This window comes from Echinococcus granulosus (genome assembly GCF_000524195.1).
Source record: "Echinococcus granulosus chromosome Unknown EG_S00018, whole genome shotgun sequence".
Taxonomy (NCBI): Eukaryota; Metazoa; Platyhelminthes; class Cestoda; order Cyclophyllidea; family Taeniidae; genus Echinococcus; species Echinococcus granulosus.
The window spans coordinates 1083321-1101189 of record NW_020170398.1 but is presented as its reverse complement, the minus strand read 5'-3'; the positions used below and the strand labels follow the sequence as shown (position 1 = coordinate 1101189).

Sequence of the window (17869 nt, the reverse complement as noted above, 5' to 3'; positions counted from 1 at the left end):
ATTGTAAGATTTAAAGTCCTGACATGACCTGAACGTCTCTTGTAAATTCCGACTTCGCTACCGCTAATCTCTTCTCACAACAGCTTGCCATTATCTACCAAGCGGATCTCCCGCCTGATTGGGCAATTCCGCACTTCAACCCCGAACCACGTTGGACTCTATGCGCTTAAAGGTTAATCTCATCCTCAGCCGGTGAAACTTTCATCCGACAAGGCTATCTCTTATTTCCTACATTGGCTCATCTCATAGCCAGTCATTATTTTTTTGGTTTTGTTATTAATTTAAACTTATTTATGCTTCTGTAATGATAGCGCTAGTATTCAAAGCGAAATCTCGTAGAAGCATTGACTCCCAGGAATACAATTTAAAGGAAGACTGGATGTTACATTGCTCAACAGGCTCACTAATCGGGCTCTGCCGCTTAAAGAGTTGAAGCGAAGTCTCAAATTCACCCCTCCTCCCTCAGCGTATGCGTTTCCATGCGCGAACGTGGTTGGGGGCTAATGCACCGTGACATTCAGGAGGGGTGAGTGGGGGGTTGGGGGATTGTCAATTTAAACGCCAAAAGCCTAAGTCGCGCGTGGAACACTGTTTGTGTGTGTGTATGCTTGTAAACCGAGATTTCTGTCACCTTCCACTGACTCAATTTAAAATTCACTAGGAATGGCTTTGAGCTGTTTCCCTTCCGTTACCCATACGTTTGAAGCGACACCTTGAGCTTGTTACTACTAGATCGGCCTTTCCAGTCATCTGCACATCGGTATCCATTCTTGATACCTCTAATGCTGATTATCAAGTGCCTATGTGCGTTAGCAAAGAGTAGATTGAGATCCGTTGTTCTAAAAACGTCCCCATTTGTAGTAAACATACCACATATTATATAAACCCGATAACTAGTGCAGATAATACTTTCAAATTAGCTAGTAGTACCACTTACGCAAAGAATTCTGAGGCCTTCTTTGTTTCCAAATTTTCTCACTGAAAATGATGGAGACAGGATGTAAGCCATTTTTTATAAGGGTGATAACATTGGTTGCCTGCATTCTTTAACCAGATCATTGAATGAACGAGTTTTGCCGATGCTACTTACTGTTCAATAAGTAGTATACACGAGAGATTCGAGAAAGGAATAAGGCCTACATTAATGCAGCTGGGTTGTAAGAGACGAATTACTTTGCTTGCAAGTAATTATTAACCAAATCACTCCTGAAGCATGATGGCAGTGTGGCCGATTTTTTGCTGAAAATGTTCCAGCTACACACGTCTTTTAATAAAAAGAGAACTAGTTTGACTTTAATTGGATGAGGTTATGATTCGTGTATGGTGTGTGTCAGACGTGACCTGCCGGAGTAACCGCATTGGTCACTAATGGGAGATGAAATTTGGTCGAAGTGGTCATCGTGTGTGGAAGATCCGCCTACCAAGACTGCGATCACTCGGGATTCTGGGTTTCAGAGTCGTCATTGGCTTGACTTGCCAGCGTGAGAACTTAAATCTCTCTTCTGAGCATTTCGAAATGCGGAGGATTCATTTTTAGCCAGAAAATTTGGAATGCTTTCTAGCACCCCACTTAGCTACGTGCTGAAATTACTAATTCTTAATTAGCATTCAAGCTGTTTCGACTGGTGACACTTCCCTTATTCTGCGATACATTTGTAGTTCAGCGTTTCACTTAAAAAGTAAACCAAATGCTCTTCTGACGATGCATGTTAATCTTTCTCACCTCAAGTTTTGGGGAGTGATGTCCAATTGGCGTCACATTCACTGTCCAGATGAAGCGTCTGTGACCTTCCCTACTTTCTTGGTTCGGACATGGCTAGTCATCTCAAATGATTAATGTGGTTCGGGAACGTGGTAGAATCCTTCTCTCTCCGTCTATAAAGACTGAGGCCTGATTTCATAACTACTTCATTTGACCTTTGATGGACAAATGGAAAGCATACTATAGCCTGGATTATAGCTTCCATCACCTCAAAATAGGAAAAGATGTGTAATTTTCGGAATTATACAAGACGAGCTTTGAAAGGTCCACAGATTGGACCTCAAGATGACGCTCCGATACTTGACAAGTCGTTGAAACGGGAGTGGAAATTGTCGAATTGTTTTCGCCAATGGGATGGTAATGCAGAGGGCCAAGTGCGCAATTGGTGCGGTGCTGGCCAAACTGCGTTCGTGTCGCTTGTCTTCTCCCTGTTCGCGCTGTCGTTAATGTTGCCGCCTGCCTAGCATTTACTTCACCGTATTCCACTTCAATTCATTCGTCTACTGCTGTAGCAGCTACTGTGGCAGTGGCAGAAACGGTACTGGTCGACCGACCTGCTGACTGAATCATCACCGTCCCACACACATACACACACTTCCACGCTGTTGCATGTTTACCTTCCACAAATGCATGGGCGAGTCTTTCTTTGCTCCCAGCACACGAATTCCTGCTCTCTTATGTCCATACAAGGAAGCTGGCAGGTGAGCAGTGATGATGCTGCAGTTTGGAGCTTTACCTTAGAGATCCAGTTGCTGTTGGCATAACCTTGATGTTTTTTTCGTGCTGAAAGAATCACTATTCGAGGGGAGTGAACAAGCTGATGCATTGAAAATCGACTATTGCCCTATTCCATTGCATTTCTCTGAAGAAATCTAGAGAATGGTTAACAAATTTGATAAATGCTGACACACAAACGTCATCTACTGCTCCAGCTGTAGCCAGCTACTCCGTCACACTCCTCAGGGCTGTGTGAATGGATTCGTTTCAAGACGACGTGCATCCATTCTCCACTGGTTCAACGCGAACACGTCACAATGAGTTCAACTAACTGGTTGTCGAATGAGGTTTTGGGAAGGATTTGGAAGTTCATGCATTGGCATTTCTCGAATAGTTTCCATATCGTGATTGCTTATTTCATGGGCGACTGCAGGTCACTTTGCTCCTTTTTAAGGTCATTCTGCAGTTAAGTCCAAAGAGGTGGAGCTATGGAGGCGTCTTTATCTTTTTTGACGAATTGATTGCTTGCATTTTCAATGTAGGAATTGTAGAACTCTTGTTTAAACTTACTTGATTATTTTACAGTCATGTGAAATGACCTTCACCACACCTACCTACTTGGTTAAAAGATACAAGTCCAAGCCCCTTCCGATCCGCTGTAAGCTACCTCACGAAGATGTATTCTTTGAGACGCTTGCAATTCCTTCTGCTGAGGGTGTCTACAGCTCCAAACAAGTTTGAGTTTCCAAACATTCTAGAACGTCTCGGAACTCTCCCTCACGTTCAGTCCCCTTGATTGTGCCAGATAATTAATGGAAGCGCACGAGCACGGGACCGCCCCAATCAGCAGTCAGCCGACGGACGCGTACGCATGGGTCATATTTCCAGCTTCTACAGGTCCGAAAAAAAGAACGTCTGCACTAATGTCTTCGTCGCCTGATTAGTCTGATCAAGACCTCTATGAGATCCGAGCTGACACACTTAAGAATTAGTTTATAGTACCGTAACACATTGCTTAGACCATACCTTCTAAAGACTGTAGACCTTTTATTCGGGCAGTCCACGATCACACCTGTTCAGTTCAAGATGGTAGACACACTTTCGTCACATCCAAACAAATAGACTAAATTGACGGGTTAAGGACTTTGACGACCTCTTCCAATGCCACTGTTTTTACACAACCATATGGAGACTGGAAATACGCCGTTCGTGAATTACGAAATCTGGCAATTGGTAATCACATTTCTGTCTATTCTAGATCTTAGACCCACTCCATTGCATCCATTCCAATCTGTCACAGTTGCTGCACTGAGCAGGCTCCAGCTCATCCCCATTGTTTTAAAATGGGCACTGTAGATATTTTGTTTAAGCCTCCATGACTCGCCTACAGTGCCTTCCCGTCCTCCTCCATCAAAGTACTGAAGTTTGTGAAACAGGAAGCTTTGTAATCTGCTACAGCTGATATTCCAAATCGTCTTGTGAAATCAAGGGTCGTTGGGATGTTTAAGCTTATTCAAGCGCTGTCTCTGAATCGCCTACATGAAGGTTGGGTATCTTTTGTTTGAATGCTTTTAATTTTCCAGGTTTAATTCTAGGTAGTTCCACGCCTCTGCAAACAATTTATTTAATTCGGCATCCTAGGAATTGTGTACTTTTGATCGGGTCCTTACGGTTACCTCAAGATCTGCCAACCAGCAGTCACGCCTCCAACCAATGGCCGGTGCTAGATCTCGTCTAGAGCTTGAGTTTCAGCAGTCGCCATATCACATCGCGTTTAAACGTCTCTGCTCTGTGTTCTTATTAAATTCTTTGAATACCATCTTTAGTATGTACAAGTAAGGACTGTAGATCTTTGAGCATTTAGGTATCACGTCTTTATTCAAGAGGATAGAGGTTCCCTGTGTGTCTGACTCCCTTCACATCTTTGGAGAATTTGATTTGCTGGGCGGTTTATATCTTCTTCACAAATGCTCCCTTTGCCTTGTATCCTGAAGGTTGGATATCCTTCTCTGAGCCTTTGTAAATAACTCAGTCCTTCAATCGTAAATCAAGATGGTATACGCTCCCTCTCGTACCTATTCAAGCGGACGAATTTTGCGAGTACGGGGCTCTATCAAACCACCCTGCAGTCGCTGCGATTCAGAATCTTGAGTGCGTTGATTCTCTCCTACGATTTCCGTGGCTTCAGGCTTAACTCAAATCTGTTGTCAGTGCTCACACCTCCATTTACTTGACGATGTTAAATTCCATCCATTATTTTCATGTGGTCGTGATTCACAAGTGGATTTCATAGTCATTTTACCGATGACTCAGAGCGGACAACCTGTGTGTGTGGCTTGAAGCAGGTCGTAACTTGATCAGACTGGCCTCAATTTCAGCACAAGCAGCGCCTTCCCCTCTTCCAGGCCGGGAAATTAGGTTGACTTTTTTCGAGATCTTCTTGAGCGATTTCTGTGATGGCTTTTATGCTCTACTTGTTGGTCCATTCATCATTCACTGCCACCATATTTGGATTGTTGGGGCGACAGACTTCGAAGAGGTGCTTGCCTACTATTTTCCTATTCAGTAGCACGTGGGACTTAGTGAGCCTTATGATAAAAAAAAGTAGGAAGTGGGCCAGTAGTTTTAGTGATGTCATCAACTGAACTGATGGATTAGGTAGCGTATTTTGAGGAGTGAATCCCCGCTTCACCAAGCACAATTCTGACTCTCTTGCCCCTTCCCTCTTGCAGAAGGCCGCAAGTTTTCCCAGCCCACAGCGACCATCTCTAAGGGCGGCATGGCCTCTTTGCTGCGCAGTCTATCAATTAGCAGCCGGCCGGGTCTGGTGCCACCAGGAGCCCCTGCACCACCGCCGCCACCACCACCCGCTCAGTCGGGTCTGGGAGACTGTGAGGGTGCCGGTGAGGGATTGAGTCTCAGCCCTCCCCACGCCTCCGCCATGACTCCCGTCATTGCTGATCAGGCGTCGCTGCATTCACCACCACCGTCCTCCGTTCCCAGCTCACCATCTACTGCCTATGCTGAAGGTGAGCGGAGGAAAGAAGGACAACAGAATTTTATCGCAAAATTCTACCACTCCTTTGTGGGCATTCTCATCTGAGTTGTACACAGTTGTTGCTCGACCGATTGTATGCTCATTGTTAGCAACGCGTCTCGACCATTGCATGAGCCGTTTTTCCTCAAGATTGTCGCATTTAGTTATCCGACATTCAATTTACCAGCTTCAATTTGCTCGCTTTCACTTTGCTGAAGTCTTGCGTAAATGCCATCTCCATGTGACCAGTCTCACCGACAGAATGGGCAGAGTTGAATTTTAGTATTCTAAAAAAGACTATAATAAACAAAATAAAATATAAAGTTCAGGTACCAACAAAGAGGCTCGACCAAATGAAAGAGCCTTGAAGAGATGACAGATGTCCCAGCAACCGGAATCGACTGACTGCCTCTTTGAAACGTTCATTGGTGTCTGATTCTCTGCTCATCTTCACTTTAGCGCGATCTCGTATAGACGCCATTTTCTCGAACGTTGAAACCACCCCCCTGCGACGCGGACTGAGGGGCTGTCGAGCCGAGTCGCCACCGCCGACAATAGAATCACTTTCCAGTGTGGAGAGGATGGATTCTGGAGGTGGTATGGGTGGAGGTGCGGGAAACACCTCCACTTTCCGTCGAAGGAGACCACAACAGCAAGGGCAGTCGCAGCAGCGTACGGCGGGCATCAATCTGATGCGTGGATCCATGTTTCAACTGAACACGACGTCGACGTCTGTGGCGTCTACAGCAGGAGGGACGCCATCGATGGATATGGACATGTGCTATGGCTACGACTCCAAGCAGGCGCCTATGACGCCGGGTCCTGGAAGGCGGGCTCCAGTGAGTTTACTTCTACCACTCTACACCACATCCGTATAAGGTGGCTTCACCCCTCTGCTCCACATGCTGCTGATGGTGGTAGACAAGTTTTGGTGTTTTATTTTTGCATGCGCATATCGCGCCTCCAACGGTTTGGCCAGTCGCCCAGTCAACTAGCCAACTGTTCATTGAAGTGTGAGGAGGAGCTGCCACCTTACGACGTTTATACAATCACTCACGCTCATCTTCTCTCAATGAATACGTGTTTTTTATTTTATTTTCTGAGCCAGACGACTTTGAGATTCGTAGTAGGAGGTAAATGTTTGTCTATGCGTTCACTTCCTCCATAATTACGACGAATGGCTGAATTGCATTCTTTTATTGTTCGCAAAAATTACTCTACAGAACCATCAGTCACATAGCGGAAGTGACTATAAGCTTGAGGATTTGTGGGTCGTAGTTCGGCTGGAACCCATTCACTAGCTCACTCTCTAGTGGGTGCTCGATCTTCCAAAGCCCTGAATGATGCCACCATGTGAAATACCTCAATCCAAATTGTCAGCTTTAACCGGGTATTTCCTTACGTGGGAACTTAGTTTGGCAAAAGTTTTATAGGTACCTCGAATATTAAATAGTGGTCACTGATTCCTACTTCTTAGCTACGTACTCAACTCTCCACTTCAAACGAGTCAGGTCAGGTCATTCGACCACCGCGTCGCTCCAGCAGTGTTTGTCGGGAGCTGCCGGGACTATGCCAACAACAACAGTTTCTTCCACAGCCTCAACAGCAGCAACACTTCTTCCCACCAACTGGCCACCTTCCACAGATGGACCAGCAACAGCCACTCAACAGTAATAGCCACTATGCCGCCCCCCGGGGTACGCAACAGCATCCGCAACGTGTCTACGCTGATCCGCGCTCCTTCCAGCAGCAACAACAGCAGAATGGTGCACCGATCGCCGCTGTTGGTACAACTGCCACCACCGCTGCTGCTGCTCAGCTGGCTGTTGAAGCCGTGGCTGCTCGCAGACATCAGCAGTATGGCTCATCTTCTGGTGGGTCCATGCTACTGATTTACCATTTCAGCGACACTTATTTGGGTTTCTCATTTGGGTTTGATTGGCTCGAAAGACTTTGTCTCTCTAATCTTCTCCTTTCTGTAAAGGTCTCCGTAACTCAGTAACCCAGCGAACAATATCCCCGACGCAGAACGGCCTCACACAAAGTCGTTTACCGCAGCGGCAGTCTATTGCCAATACCAGCAGTAACAGCAATACCGGTGTTGGTGCGCGGACCAAGAATCCGCGTGCTTTTTACGACCAACAGAAACAGCAGCAGCAGTTGCCGCAGACAGGTATTCCTTCGGTAACCGGGTCGTCGTTCTACAGCTATCCGACGCATCAGTATGCCCATCAACAACAACGGCAACACCACCACAACCAACAGAATCTCAACTACCCCCTTCTTCATCAACAACAACAACAATTGCAGCAACAGATGCATCAAGACTATCCACCTCCTCCTGCTGCTTTTGACGACATTGAAAGCACGAGTGAGCGCCCTCTCCCCCCTCCTACTTATTTAAATTTCAGCGTCCCTTTACACAACATGATAGCCACCTACTAATACTGATTCCGTGATGCTAAATCTCACGAAAAGGAAGATCAGTCACTGTTCAGTTGTAAGCTTCCTCAGCGTTTCGTCGCTTTCCTTGAAAGTACAAAACTTGTTATTACCTCGTTTCAACCCGTCCGCCAATATCCAATTTCAGTGTGCTTGCATAAAGTACCTTTCGTCGTCGAAGTGCATGAACTTACGCGATTACATCAGAATATCAAACATATCAGAGTAGATGAGAAATCGACGTCATATTCACACAAACACCTAGGTTGAGCATGTATATTTTAAGAAACTTATTTTTCTCACATTTTTCTGAAAGGCGCTGATAAACCGAGGATTCTCTCTTCCTTTCGGTAAGATGTGACACGGTTAGGCTAATATGTGTCTACTTAATTGTGCTTTCATGTGTATTTACTCTCTTTGCTTTTTCCGATCGGCTAACCTCTACACCGCCTGTTTGATGAGCCATTTTGCTCCAATCTATGGTAGCAGTTTTCTTCGGATTCCTCGTTTCCCTTTTCGCCTATTGTATGATTTATTAATACACCCCTATCACCTTCCTGAATGGTGGATTTCAAAGTCGCAAAGACTCTAAGGTATATTTATAACTTTGCAGTTAAATGCGTGTGAAAATCTGACCGGTTGATTTCGGTGTTGCAGGTAACTAACCCACCGCGTTGACGTGTTTAGCTGTTTGGACACTGTTGAAATCAACCACACTTGGTTTGGAATAAATTAATTTTCATTTTTTTCTCATTTTCAGGTTTTATTGAGCCTCCACCTCCCCCACCACCGCCACCACCGCAGTAGTAAAATCGAATTTGGAGACATCAAATTGTTTGTTTGCTTGTTTAGCAACCTAAATGTACGTATGTATGCGTGTCTGTGTGCAAGTCATCCACTTATTCTCCCGCCTCACCATCGAAATAGGATTAATCATTGTCTCTTCTCCCTTCTCTCCTATGAACTTTGTGCGTTGATCTCCCAACCGCCTCCCTCTTAGAATTCTTGGTCACTTGCCCCCTCCCCCCCTCGTCCCCACTTAGGTGATATCTTGTGTCGGTTCACGTCTGCATGCGAAAATCTCTCGAACCCTGTTTTTACTCAAAAGGAATGCTCTTTAGTGGTTAGTTTTGTCCTTTCTTTCCTTCTCTCGGTTTACTAGGAGCTTCTGGCGGTTTGGAGGTTTAATTTGGTCAGCTACCTCTTGGATTTAGTTGCCTGTGGAGGAGTTATTCCAGGTCCAGCGTCGCCCGTACCTGACAAACCAACTTTTTGGATCGGACACGGTGTTGTGTCACAGATGTGTGACATGTGCACCTCATTTGTTAATGCTACCTGTGGTTGCATTGGAAGGATTAATTGCGTATAGTGGACATAGATTTGTATTCTTGGTTTGATGGTGATAGCATTTTTTGGTTTTTGATAACGGTTGAAGTGGTCAAAGGAGACAATGGAGGTCGGTGTCGCGGTAGGGCGATAAAACACATGGGCTATGATGGCTGGCCTTTCACAGGTAATGCCGCTGGAGTATTCTACCCCAATTCGTAGCAATGTTGCAACCATTTGCCCTCAGTTATTTGTGGTTCACAGAAGGTTTCGTCGCGTCGGCAATAGGGGGGTCACCACGAGATCAGCCAAGGAAGGAAGAGGCTCTCGTGGTGCCTGATCACTCCACTCTTATTAAACCGTCTGTATTTTATCCGCCTCGTCAATTGTGTGCAAAATACGAGTCTGTTTTGGCTATGCAAAGGTCTTTATTTTTACAACGGATGTGACATCCACCTTCCCTCTCCTCAGTAGGTTGATTACCGTCACTGGTTAACTGATGATGTCCTGCTCCCTGTTGCTGGCCCGGGCCTCAGCGGTCAATAAGGCCGTCGCGATTCTCCACCTAGACGCGCCACAATCCGTTTGAGAGCTGTTGCATCTCAGGAACTATCCTTCTTCGCGTTTTTGTTTCCCGATTTTGCATAGCCATCATCAATAATAATAAGCTCTCGCCGATCGAATCACAGAAATCTTTTTTTTATTTATAAGGGCGTAAATGAGACAGGACCGTTCAAGTGAGATTGAGGCTGCAGAAATGTAGTGAAAAGGCGTGCTACACGCGGCGGTGGGTGACGGCTTCACCTGCTTCTACCGGTGTAGATCCTGATTGTGCTGGTTCCTGGTGCACAGCCTCGGCGATCATTTCTGTGCGTATTTAACGATTGCAACACCCGGTTGATGCTTAATCTGCCCTGGAACCGCCTAAGCGATGAATCTTTCTATGGGAACAGTGGGCACAACGTAGTTATTCAAGGGGCATCCCCAGCATCGAGAATTTGAACTCTTCTCTATGACTGTCTTCATTTTTGTCCGTCTGCCGCTCAAGGATCGGCGCCTATTAGAAGTTTGACGCGAGTCAGCGCATAGTCCATCTTTCTCACAACTTCTTCTCTCTTTACTCTCCTGTCATCATAATCTCTTCTTCATTCCCAGTAGCCGTGACTGCAACTGTAAGTTTGGAGCGTCGGGCTTTTTTGTCTGTTCATAGGTGGCAACTTGGAGGTGAAAGCCCCCTCATTTAATCTTTCTCGCGGCATTGTTTTGTTTTGTCAACTTATGCTAAAACTACCTAGAAATGGCAATATTTTGGGGTCCAAATAAGTGTCAATTTCCAGTTATTGTTGCGGTTGTCTATTTGCTCATTGCAGAAGTCACTATCGGTGCATTTGAATTTGAGATGTTTGAGACTTCTTCCTAGTACTTATTGTCTTAACTAACCATTTTGACGCGTTTTGTAAGCATGAGAGAAAAGTATGCGATGATGTGATCTGCTAACGAACCACTTCTACTGGGGAAGGGAGGACGAGGTCAAGGTCGTAGATGGGAGTGACCGGATTGTCCCACTATTGTAGGGGAGGCAGCGACGCACCTTAGTTACTGTGGCTCAGCTTGCTTATAGTCCCCTAAAATGACGTTCCAAAAACAGTAATTTTAGAAACATGCAAATTTGTGGTCATCCACTCTTGGATCCAGTTACATGAAAAGTCACCCTACCAATACTAGGCATCAGGAACTGCCGATTCAAAGTCTGTAACTTTAATTTGGTTAGATGATGATTTCATGACGTTCTGACTAGATGATAACGATGAACGACGCCTTCACTAGAGATCTGCCGGGTGAAGAATACCCAGGGTTGACGGTTGGTTGGTGCTGAACTAGGAAAGAGGTGACAAGGAAGAAACGGATGCACCACCTTGGCTTCAAGTTATAAATTTGGCTGAGTGGTTCAAATCCTAGTCTAGCATTCCCATGATGGTGCAAAAGTTGCCCATGTTTTGGTAATCGTTCAGGCCTTTAGGCAATAAGGTGACAGTAAATTCCACTCCTTCAATGCGTCTTACAAATAGGTTGAAGCCCTGAATACAATAGAGTCACTGAAATGTAATGATTAAGTGGATTAGAAGGTCTTCTCACCTATACAACCATTTGATCACTATTACTCATGGTTCATGGACGATTGCAAAAAATACTGACTACAGTGTGGTGATCAAAAGGAGCTTCAAAGATGATTTTCAAATCGAATTCCGGCAAATCAGTGGGGCTGTATTTTGTGCAACCATAAAGCTTCTTCCTTCTTTACATACAGCATTATGCTATGCCAGCCTCACAGCGTTTATGCATGCTAGTGATAATTCCTTATTCACTAAGTCGAGGCGGCTGCTACCTCAAGGAAGACTCGACACGCCACAATAATCTAACGGAGCTTATTAAAATCTGAATTAAAAGGCATTTGAATGTACCAATCATTCAAAAAAGCGAAAGCAAAAACTACTCATTGGAGAGTTGAGATTGACTAGGATCTCACCACTGTCAAGCAATTGTTCAAATTCATAACGATGACTTCTGCTGAAAAAAAATCGGGACAGATTGCTGCAAATGGCAGCTCTCCGTATTTATTTACAAAGTAACTATGACACTAGCTTCTGTCATTGCTGACTTCAGAAAATTATGAAAGTAACACCACTGTTTGAATAATTGAGAATGAGCGCATTACTTTGAATGGCTTTGCCACAACCAATGAGAGGAACGTGCGATGTCTGCGAACAGCATCGGAGCTCAGTTGCGGCGTTTTGTAGCTATTTGCCAATCTGAGGCAGATCCAAATACACGGCTTCCTCATCCTCTAAATAGATCGCCGGCGGAATGGTCGCATCTATCCGATTTGCTCTCTTCTCTACTTCAGTCCTGTCCACCTGCTCGTTCCGCTATTCTGAGTTTTCTACATCCCATTGTAGTGGCTCACCTACAGGCGATTTCTACGCATCAGCAATCGCAGATTATTGAGGGCGTTTTACCTCAAAAACGCTGCTGGCAGCCACCCTTAGTGCTTCCGTCTGAGGCCTTTATTATGGCTGTTCTCACAGAGGTAAGCATCCGTCTATTTACCTTCTCAACTTATTTGATTTTTTAACGAACTTTAGCCTGATTTTGTCTTCTGCTTAGGCTTTGGGAGTGTGCGAGCGGGAGGCTAGTGTGCTGCGTGATCAGAGTCAGGCCTCATTTGCTGCAGATGTTTGTGCCTTTGCTCTGGATATTCTCACCCCCATTGCACCGCCACCTCATCGAGACGTCTCCCTTGCATGGCGTTACCGGCGGAATCGGGCGCTGTTTCAAAAGCATGTACACACAGATCTGCGTTGCAGTCGCCAAAAGGACAATAGTAACACCACTACCACCACCAACAACAACAAGCGACCGCATTCAGACGTGGAAAGCACCGCGGAAGATGTGTCTGAGCTGGACGAAACTAATGATAGTAGTAGTGAAGGTAGTAGCAGCGAAAGTGACTCCGATGGTGTGGTAAATGAAGTAACCTCTGGTGACGATGTAGAGACCGAACGCGTTGGTGCTACGTCGGCGGAGGGTGCGGAAATGGAGGATCTTTCGCCAGACTTACGTCCAATCGGATTCAACCTGCGCCTCCTTGGCCCGCTGTGGATGTCCTCAGCGGTGGTGAAACAGCTTTTGCGCATCATCTTTGCATGCCTAGTCGGACGACTCGCTAGTCGCGCGTGCGTGGAGCGCCTAGTGGCAGTCGCATTGCCCCACGAATTTCGTGGCCGGTGGCGGAGGGGAACAGCACCTCCGCTGCACCCTGTGAACCATAAAATGGACTTTACCGCCTGCCAACCGCACTGGTGCACTAACTGGCTGCTGCGCCAGATCACTGATGCTGGACTGTCGTCGGTGGTTGAACCTTTCTGTCGCCGTCTGCTGGAGGTGTGCCTGCGTGGACCTCCTTTAGGACAGCTACCCTACAGCGTGGAGTACCACAGATTCTGGGCCCTAGCGGGTCTATCGAATCTTGTTTTCTGCTGTGTGTTCTTTACTCCACTGGTGCGACTCTCACTGACTGGCTGGTTGGAGGAGAAGCTTGCGGAAATGCGGGACGCACAGCCCCCTCCGCTCATCCACGTATTGGCGCCGCTGATTATCCTTGCTCCACGTGGTTCTACCTTTCCAGATGTTGCGCTGGCCCATTCAACGATTGCCCGATTAAGATACCCGCCAGCACATCCTCCTCCAAGCAGCAGTGAGTAGTAGTGGTGTTTGAGAGCAATCCATTACCTCTTTCCTCTCTTCCACTTTAGTGCCTCATTGGGGCTCGTCTTCTCATCCCCAACCGCCACCTCCACCACCACCACCACCACCTCCACTGCCGCCACCGACTTTCAATGCGACGCCGAGTGCACTAGCAGTGGCCGGTGGCTTCCTGCCTCACGAATTTCACCTTCTTCCACCTCACTCTGAACAAGTGCGCTGTTTGGTGGCAGCGTGCACTGCAATACGCTCCACTGTTCTCTTCACACTTCGTACCTACGTAGACAAGATGGCAAAGGAGGCAGATGCGCACACACTGGAGTCGACTGTGGAGGGTCTGTTCAGAGTGCTTCCGAGTCAGGAGGTAGAACTGTTTAAGGAACTCCTTGTCAACAGCATCTGTCTCGCCTCAGGTGAGTGATCCTACGACAACTTCTCAGCATCCTTCATTATGGGAATCTGTGAAACAAATTGCCTTGGCCTCCCTTGATCGCCTTTACTACTTATTCGACTGAATTGGATACTACTATTGATAAACTTTTTAAATCCATCAATTAGTTCCTTTTTACTCTAGATGCTCTATAACTACACTGTTTTGTGTTTAAATAACTTGAAATCTGAATGGTGAGGCGGATGATCACATCAAATTTCTGCTACAGAGGAATGTGGTTGTGACTGCCTGGAACTCCTTCTACGTCTGGAGTCGTCTTCCTCGTTGTCTTCCGCAATCGTATCCTCCGCTCAGGCCATCCTTCGTCTCCTCTGCCTTCGAACTCACGAGGCTGCAGTGTATGTGTATGGTTTACTCTTCATTATGGTTCTACGCTTCTTTATTGGTAGTTTTGTTCCGTTTTATCCCCTCTTCAAGTTGCAGGTCTATGCCTGATAGTGAAATCCCCCGCTTTTTCCTCGGTCGAACCCTCCTTGAACATAACAGAAGCCCCGATTCCTTATTCTCTTCCACCATCACCGTTTGCGGCGGAGGCGGCACAGGTGGTGTACTTATGCAGCACCTTACCAAGAGAGGCTCCTACTATGCTGGCCTTATGCTCGTCCTCCACTCCTGCTACACCCGCAATAGTCATCTGGCACAAACCCTCTTTAGTCAGTTTGCTATGTGCAATAGAAATTGATAATATACCTAAATTATTATAAGTAGAAATTCTTTCATGCACGCTTTTAGGAAACATGATCCTCTGGAATGCGGGTGAGGGTCCCCACAACCCCAACAAAGCTCGCTGTCCCCTTCTATTCTTCCTCCCTCTCCTCTCCGAATGGACATCTGCTAATCTAGGACCCGGCTCTGCTCCGCAGGAGCTATTGCGCCACTGCCTACGTGACGTTTTGGATACTATTGCCGTTGCGACATGGGAGGAGCAAAGAAAAGCGCTGGTCAATCTCCTTTGGCTCGTTCGACGTGAGCAGCGAGAAGGTAGTGACATGGGGCCGCAACTAAGTCCTGCAGTGATCGCTTTGCTACCACGTTTCGTCGCTTTTCTTCCTGGTCTTGTTGAAGAGGCCGAACTGAAGGTATGGCCGGTGTACTGTGGAGTTAAATTTTTTAACACTTTAATCGTTTATTTCCATAGAGTCTGGAGGTGGTACTACATCTTCTTGAGTCTGTTGAGAAGTCTTCTCCGATACGCCTATCTGTTGGTGATAGTATTTGTGTCGGTCAACGACTGGCTTACCTCCTAATCTCCCTCATGGAAAGGTTAGATCGAGCGAACGCGGAGCTTCAAGACTTAATTATCCGAGCCTTTCGGCGAATAAAGGATCTGTTGGAGAATTTAGCAGAGTTGGAAGGATTGGTTCGAGACTCCGCATTAGTTTGTATTGCTCAGGCGGCGTGCGATCAGTTTTCGGTAAGTGATGTACTGATAGAGATCAGATTTATTGACCCTCTTTCTACTTTTAGACAACAAAGACGTCGCTGCTCTTTGAAGCAACTCCTGCTTCTATCCTTCCTAATGATGATAGACCATCGGGTCTTCTTCTAGCCAATCCACCCCCTCCTCCTCCAGAACCTACCTTTAAAACGACGTCCGTTAAGGGTCAGTTGATCCGTCGAACTCCTTTGAACTCAAAGGCTTCTCAAGGTGATGAATTATCAGTTTGGAAGCCTTCCACTTGCCTTTGGATCCAGCTGGTTCGGCGATTGATCTCGTCATCGACTTCAGCGTCTGGTGTCAACGTCACCCATCAGCACTACTTCGGGAGGGCACTGGAAGACACTCTCCTACCACATGGACTACAACTTCCGCACACGAACGTTCAGACCTGCACATTGAATCCTCCCAACTTTCAACAGCCATGGGGCTTGGGCTTGGAACGCATTCTTGTTCTTCTACGAGCCTTCCTGCCCGATTGGAAACTCTCCTCGCCTTCCAATAGCGAACGGGTTTTATGGGGGTTCTTAGAACTCCTGTTGCAGCCTCCTCCATCGGCGTCGCTAACTGTGGAAGGTTAGGGGAGATTTTCTTATCTATGCATCCATGAACGTGCATGCCGTATTCCTGGCCTACTCATACGGGCTATTCTACTTGAATATTTAGCATCATCAAAGTCTACAGACATGAACACCAACTTGTAACAGAGTGATACATTAGTTTCCGATCCTGCATCTACTTCACCGTTAAAATCACTTATTTCAGTGACTGGCTTCGTTTTGAAGATGTAGTTTCTTGTTAATGTTCACCTCTCACTGACATCTCAGCAACCTAATACGTCTGAGAGGCATTATCTCGGCTTTTCTCCCACCATGTAGAAAACGCCACGGATGATGCAGCGAGGAGGCTTCCTCTGCCAGCAATGCGACTGCTGTTGGGCCTTCTTTCAGGACTGGAGGTCACGTGGGCCTCCGTCCTCGCCCCCTGTGTTCCTCTGTCCACCTTCACCGACGATGCCGATGTTCAAGCAGTTCTCGGCGTCTTTCCCCTTCCCGGCATTCCCGCTGTTGCACGGCAGCGTGTTCGAAAAGTAGGTGACGTTTGCTGAAATGCCCAAGGCGGTATTTTGTGAAACTCAGCGAATTCCATCGATGTACTCTCATAGTAGTGGAACGTTTTAATGGGAAATATTCAATTAATAAATATACGAGTCTCTAGAAATTTGTTAATGCAGTGGAAGACGAAGTAGTGATAGTGGAAGTAGTCGTCTACTGAAATATCGGAGTTTGGAGAGTTTCAACTATTTATTTACAAGGCAATAGCAGTAATTTTAGTGTTATCGACTAAAATTACCATTTAAATAGCATCATGTAAGGTTTGAGCCTCTAGAAATGCAACAGTAGTATAAGGTTTGAAGTGGTATGCCAAAATTTGTGCTTCAGTAGTATCAGCGAATGATTTCTCCCCAGCTGGCAGTGGACCTCGGCCATCGACGTGTGGACACCTCGAGTCGTCTCTACAACGCCACGGAACTCCTCCTCACCCGTCTTGCCCAGTTCTCCATCACTCTAAAACCCAATAATCCTCCATCCTCTCCTCCTCCGTCTTCACTGCCACCACCACCGCTAGAGGGTCTTCTGCGTCTCCTGACTCCTCGAGAAATGGCGTTCTGTCTGTCAGAGACGCGTCGCGGTGTTCGCCTCCGCGCCTACTTAGCGTGGAGAGGCGGTGGAGGCATAGGAGGGAGCAATGACGGCGTCTTTGCGCTAAGCGCGGGGATGCTGCGCGCTCTGGTCCAGTCACATCTGGTGGAGGATGGACTAGCCAGTATCGTTCCACGCCTCATCCTACAATTCGTACCATCTTCCTCATTCACATCATCTTCCTCCTCCTCCTCGTACGGGAACTCCGCAAGCAGCAGGCGTCTCCTTTCCATCCTCAATCGAAAGGGAGGCGAGATGGTGGATGAAGAGGATGAGGAAGACGGTTCCACAGAAATGGAAGAGGACGAGGAAGATGAGGGAGGGCGTTTACGAGAAATCGATGTTGATGGGGAGGTGATGGTGGTCCTTGATGATTGAGCAGGGGATGCTTTTTCCTTGCAAAATAGTTGTATATGAAAAGCGATATCGCCGATGATGTTCATTTATCTTTGAAATTGTTGTCGAACGCATCAGCTTATTCGTAATGTTTAGGCAGTAGGTGCAGCTGTTGGTGACAATCCTGGTCGAGGTGGTTTCGTTTCCAGTCCGCAACCCCGCCAGTCATTTGCTGTGAACATCTAGTTAACGTGCGGAACCCTACGGAATTCAAGAGTAGTTGACCACTCTCCAGTAGGTGAGAGATGCTGAGAGGTTGTCGTGGGTTTACTCACCTGAGGCGAGACAGATGCTGTTGACGAGGAGTTCCTTAAACAGTTCTACCTCCTGACTT

At 46.6% G+C, this 17869-nt stretch overlaps 2 protein-coding genes across 2 annotated transcripts; both read left to right on the top strand. All coding sequences in view use genetic code 11, as the record gives it.

Moving 5' to 3' along the window:
* Positions 1–3073: 3073 nt before the first annotated feature.
* EGR_03522 (hypothetical protein) lies at positions 3074–8765 on the top strand (the record flags this gene model as incomplete). Its single annotated transcript, XM_024492771.1, has 8 exons — positions 3074–3214; positions 3285–3344; positions 4121–4304; positions 5212–5508; positions 5976–6355; positions 6994–7390; positions 7501–7887; positions 8719–8765. 8 exons carry the CDS (start codon positions 3074–3076, stop codon positions 8763–8765), a joined length of 1893 nt encoding a protein of 630 aa, XP_024352904.1.
* Positions 8766–12039: 3274 nt separating this feature from the next.
* EGR_03521 (hypothetical protein) lies at positions 12040–17517 on the top strand (the record flags this gene model as incomplete). The annotated part of the gene is made up of 10 exons (XM_024492770.1): positions 12040–12372; positions 12450–13539; positions 13598–13960; positions 14207–14336; positions 14416–14651; positions 14731–15077; positions 15137–15412; positions 15466–16012; positions 16315–16526; positions 16906–17517. 10 exons carry the CDS (start codon positions 12040–12042, stop codon positions 17515–17517), a joined length of 4146 nt encoding a protein of 1381 aa, XP_024352903.1.
* Between the last annotated feature and the right edge of the window lie 352 nt (positions 17518–17869).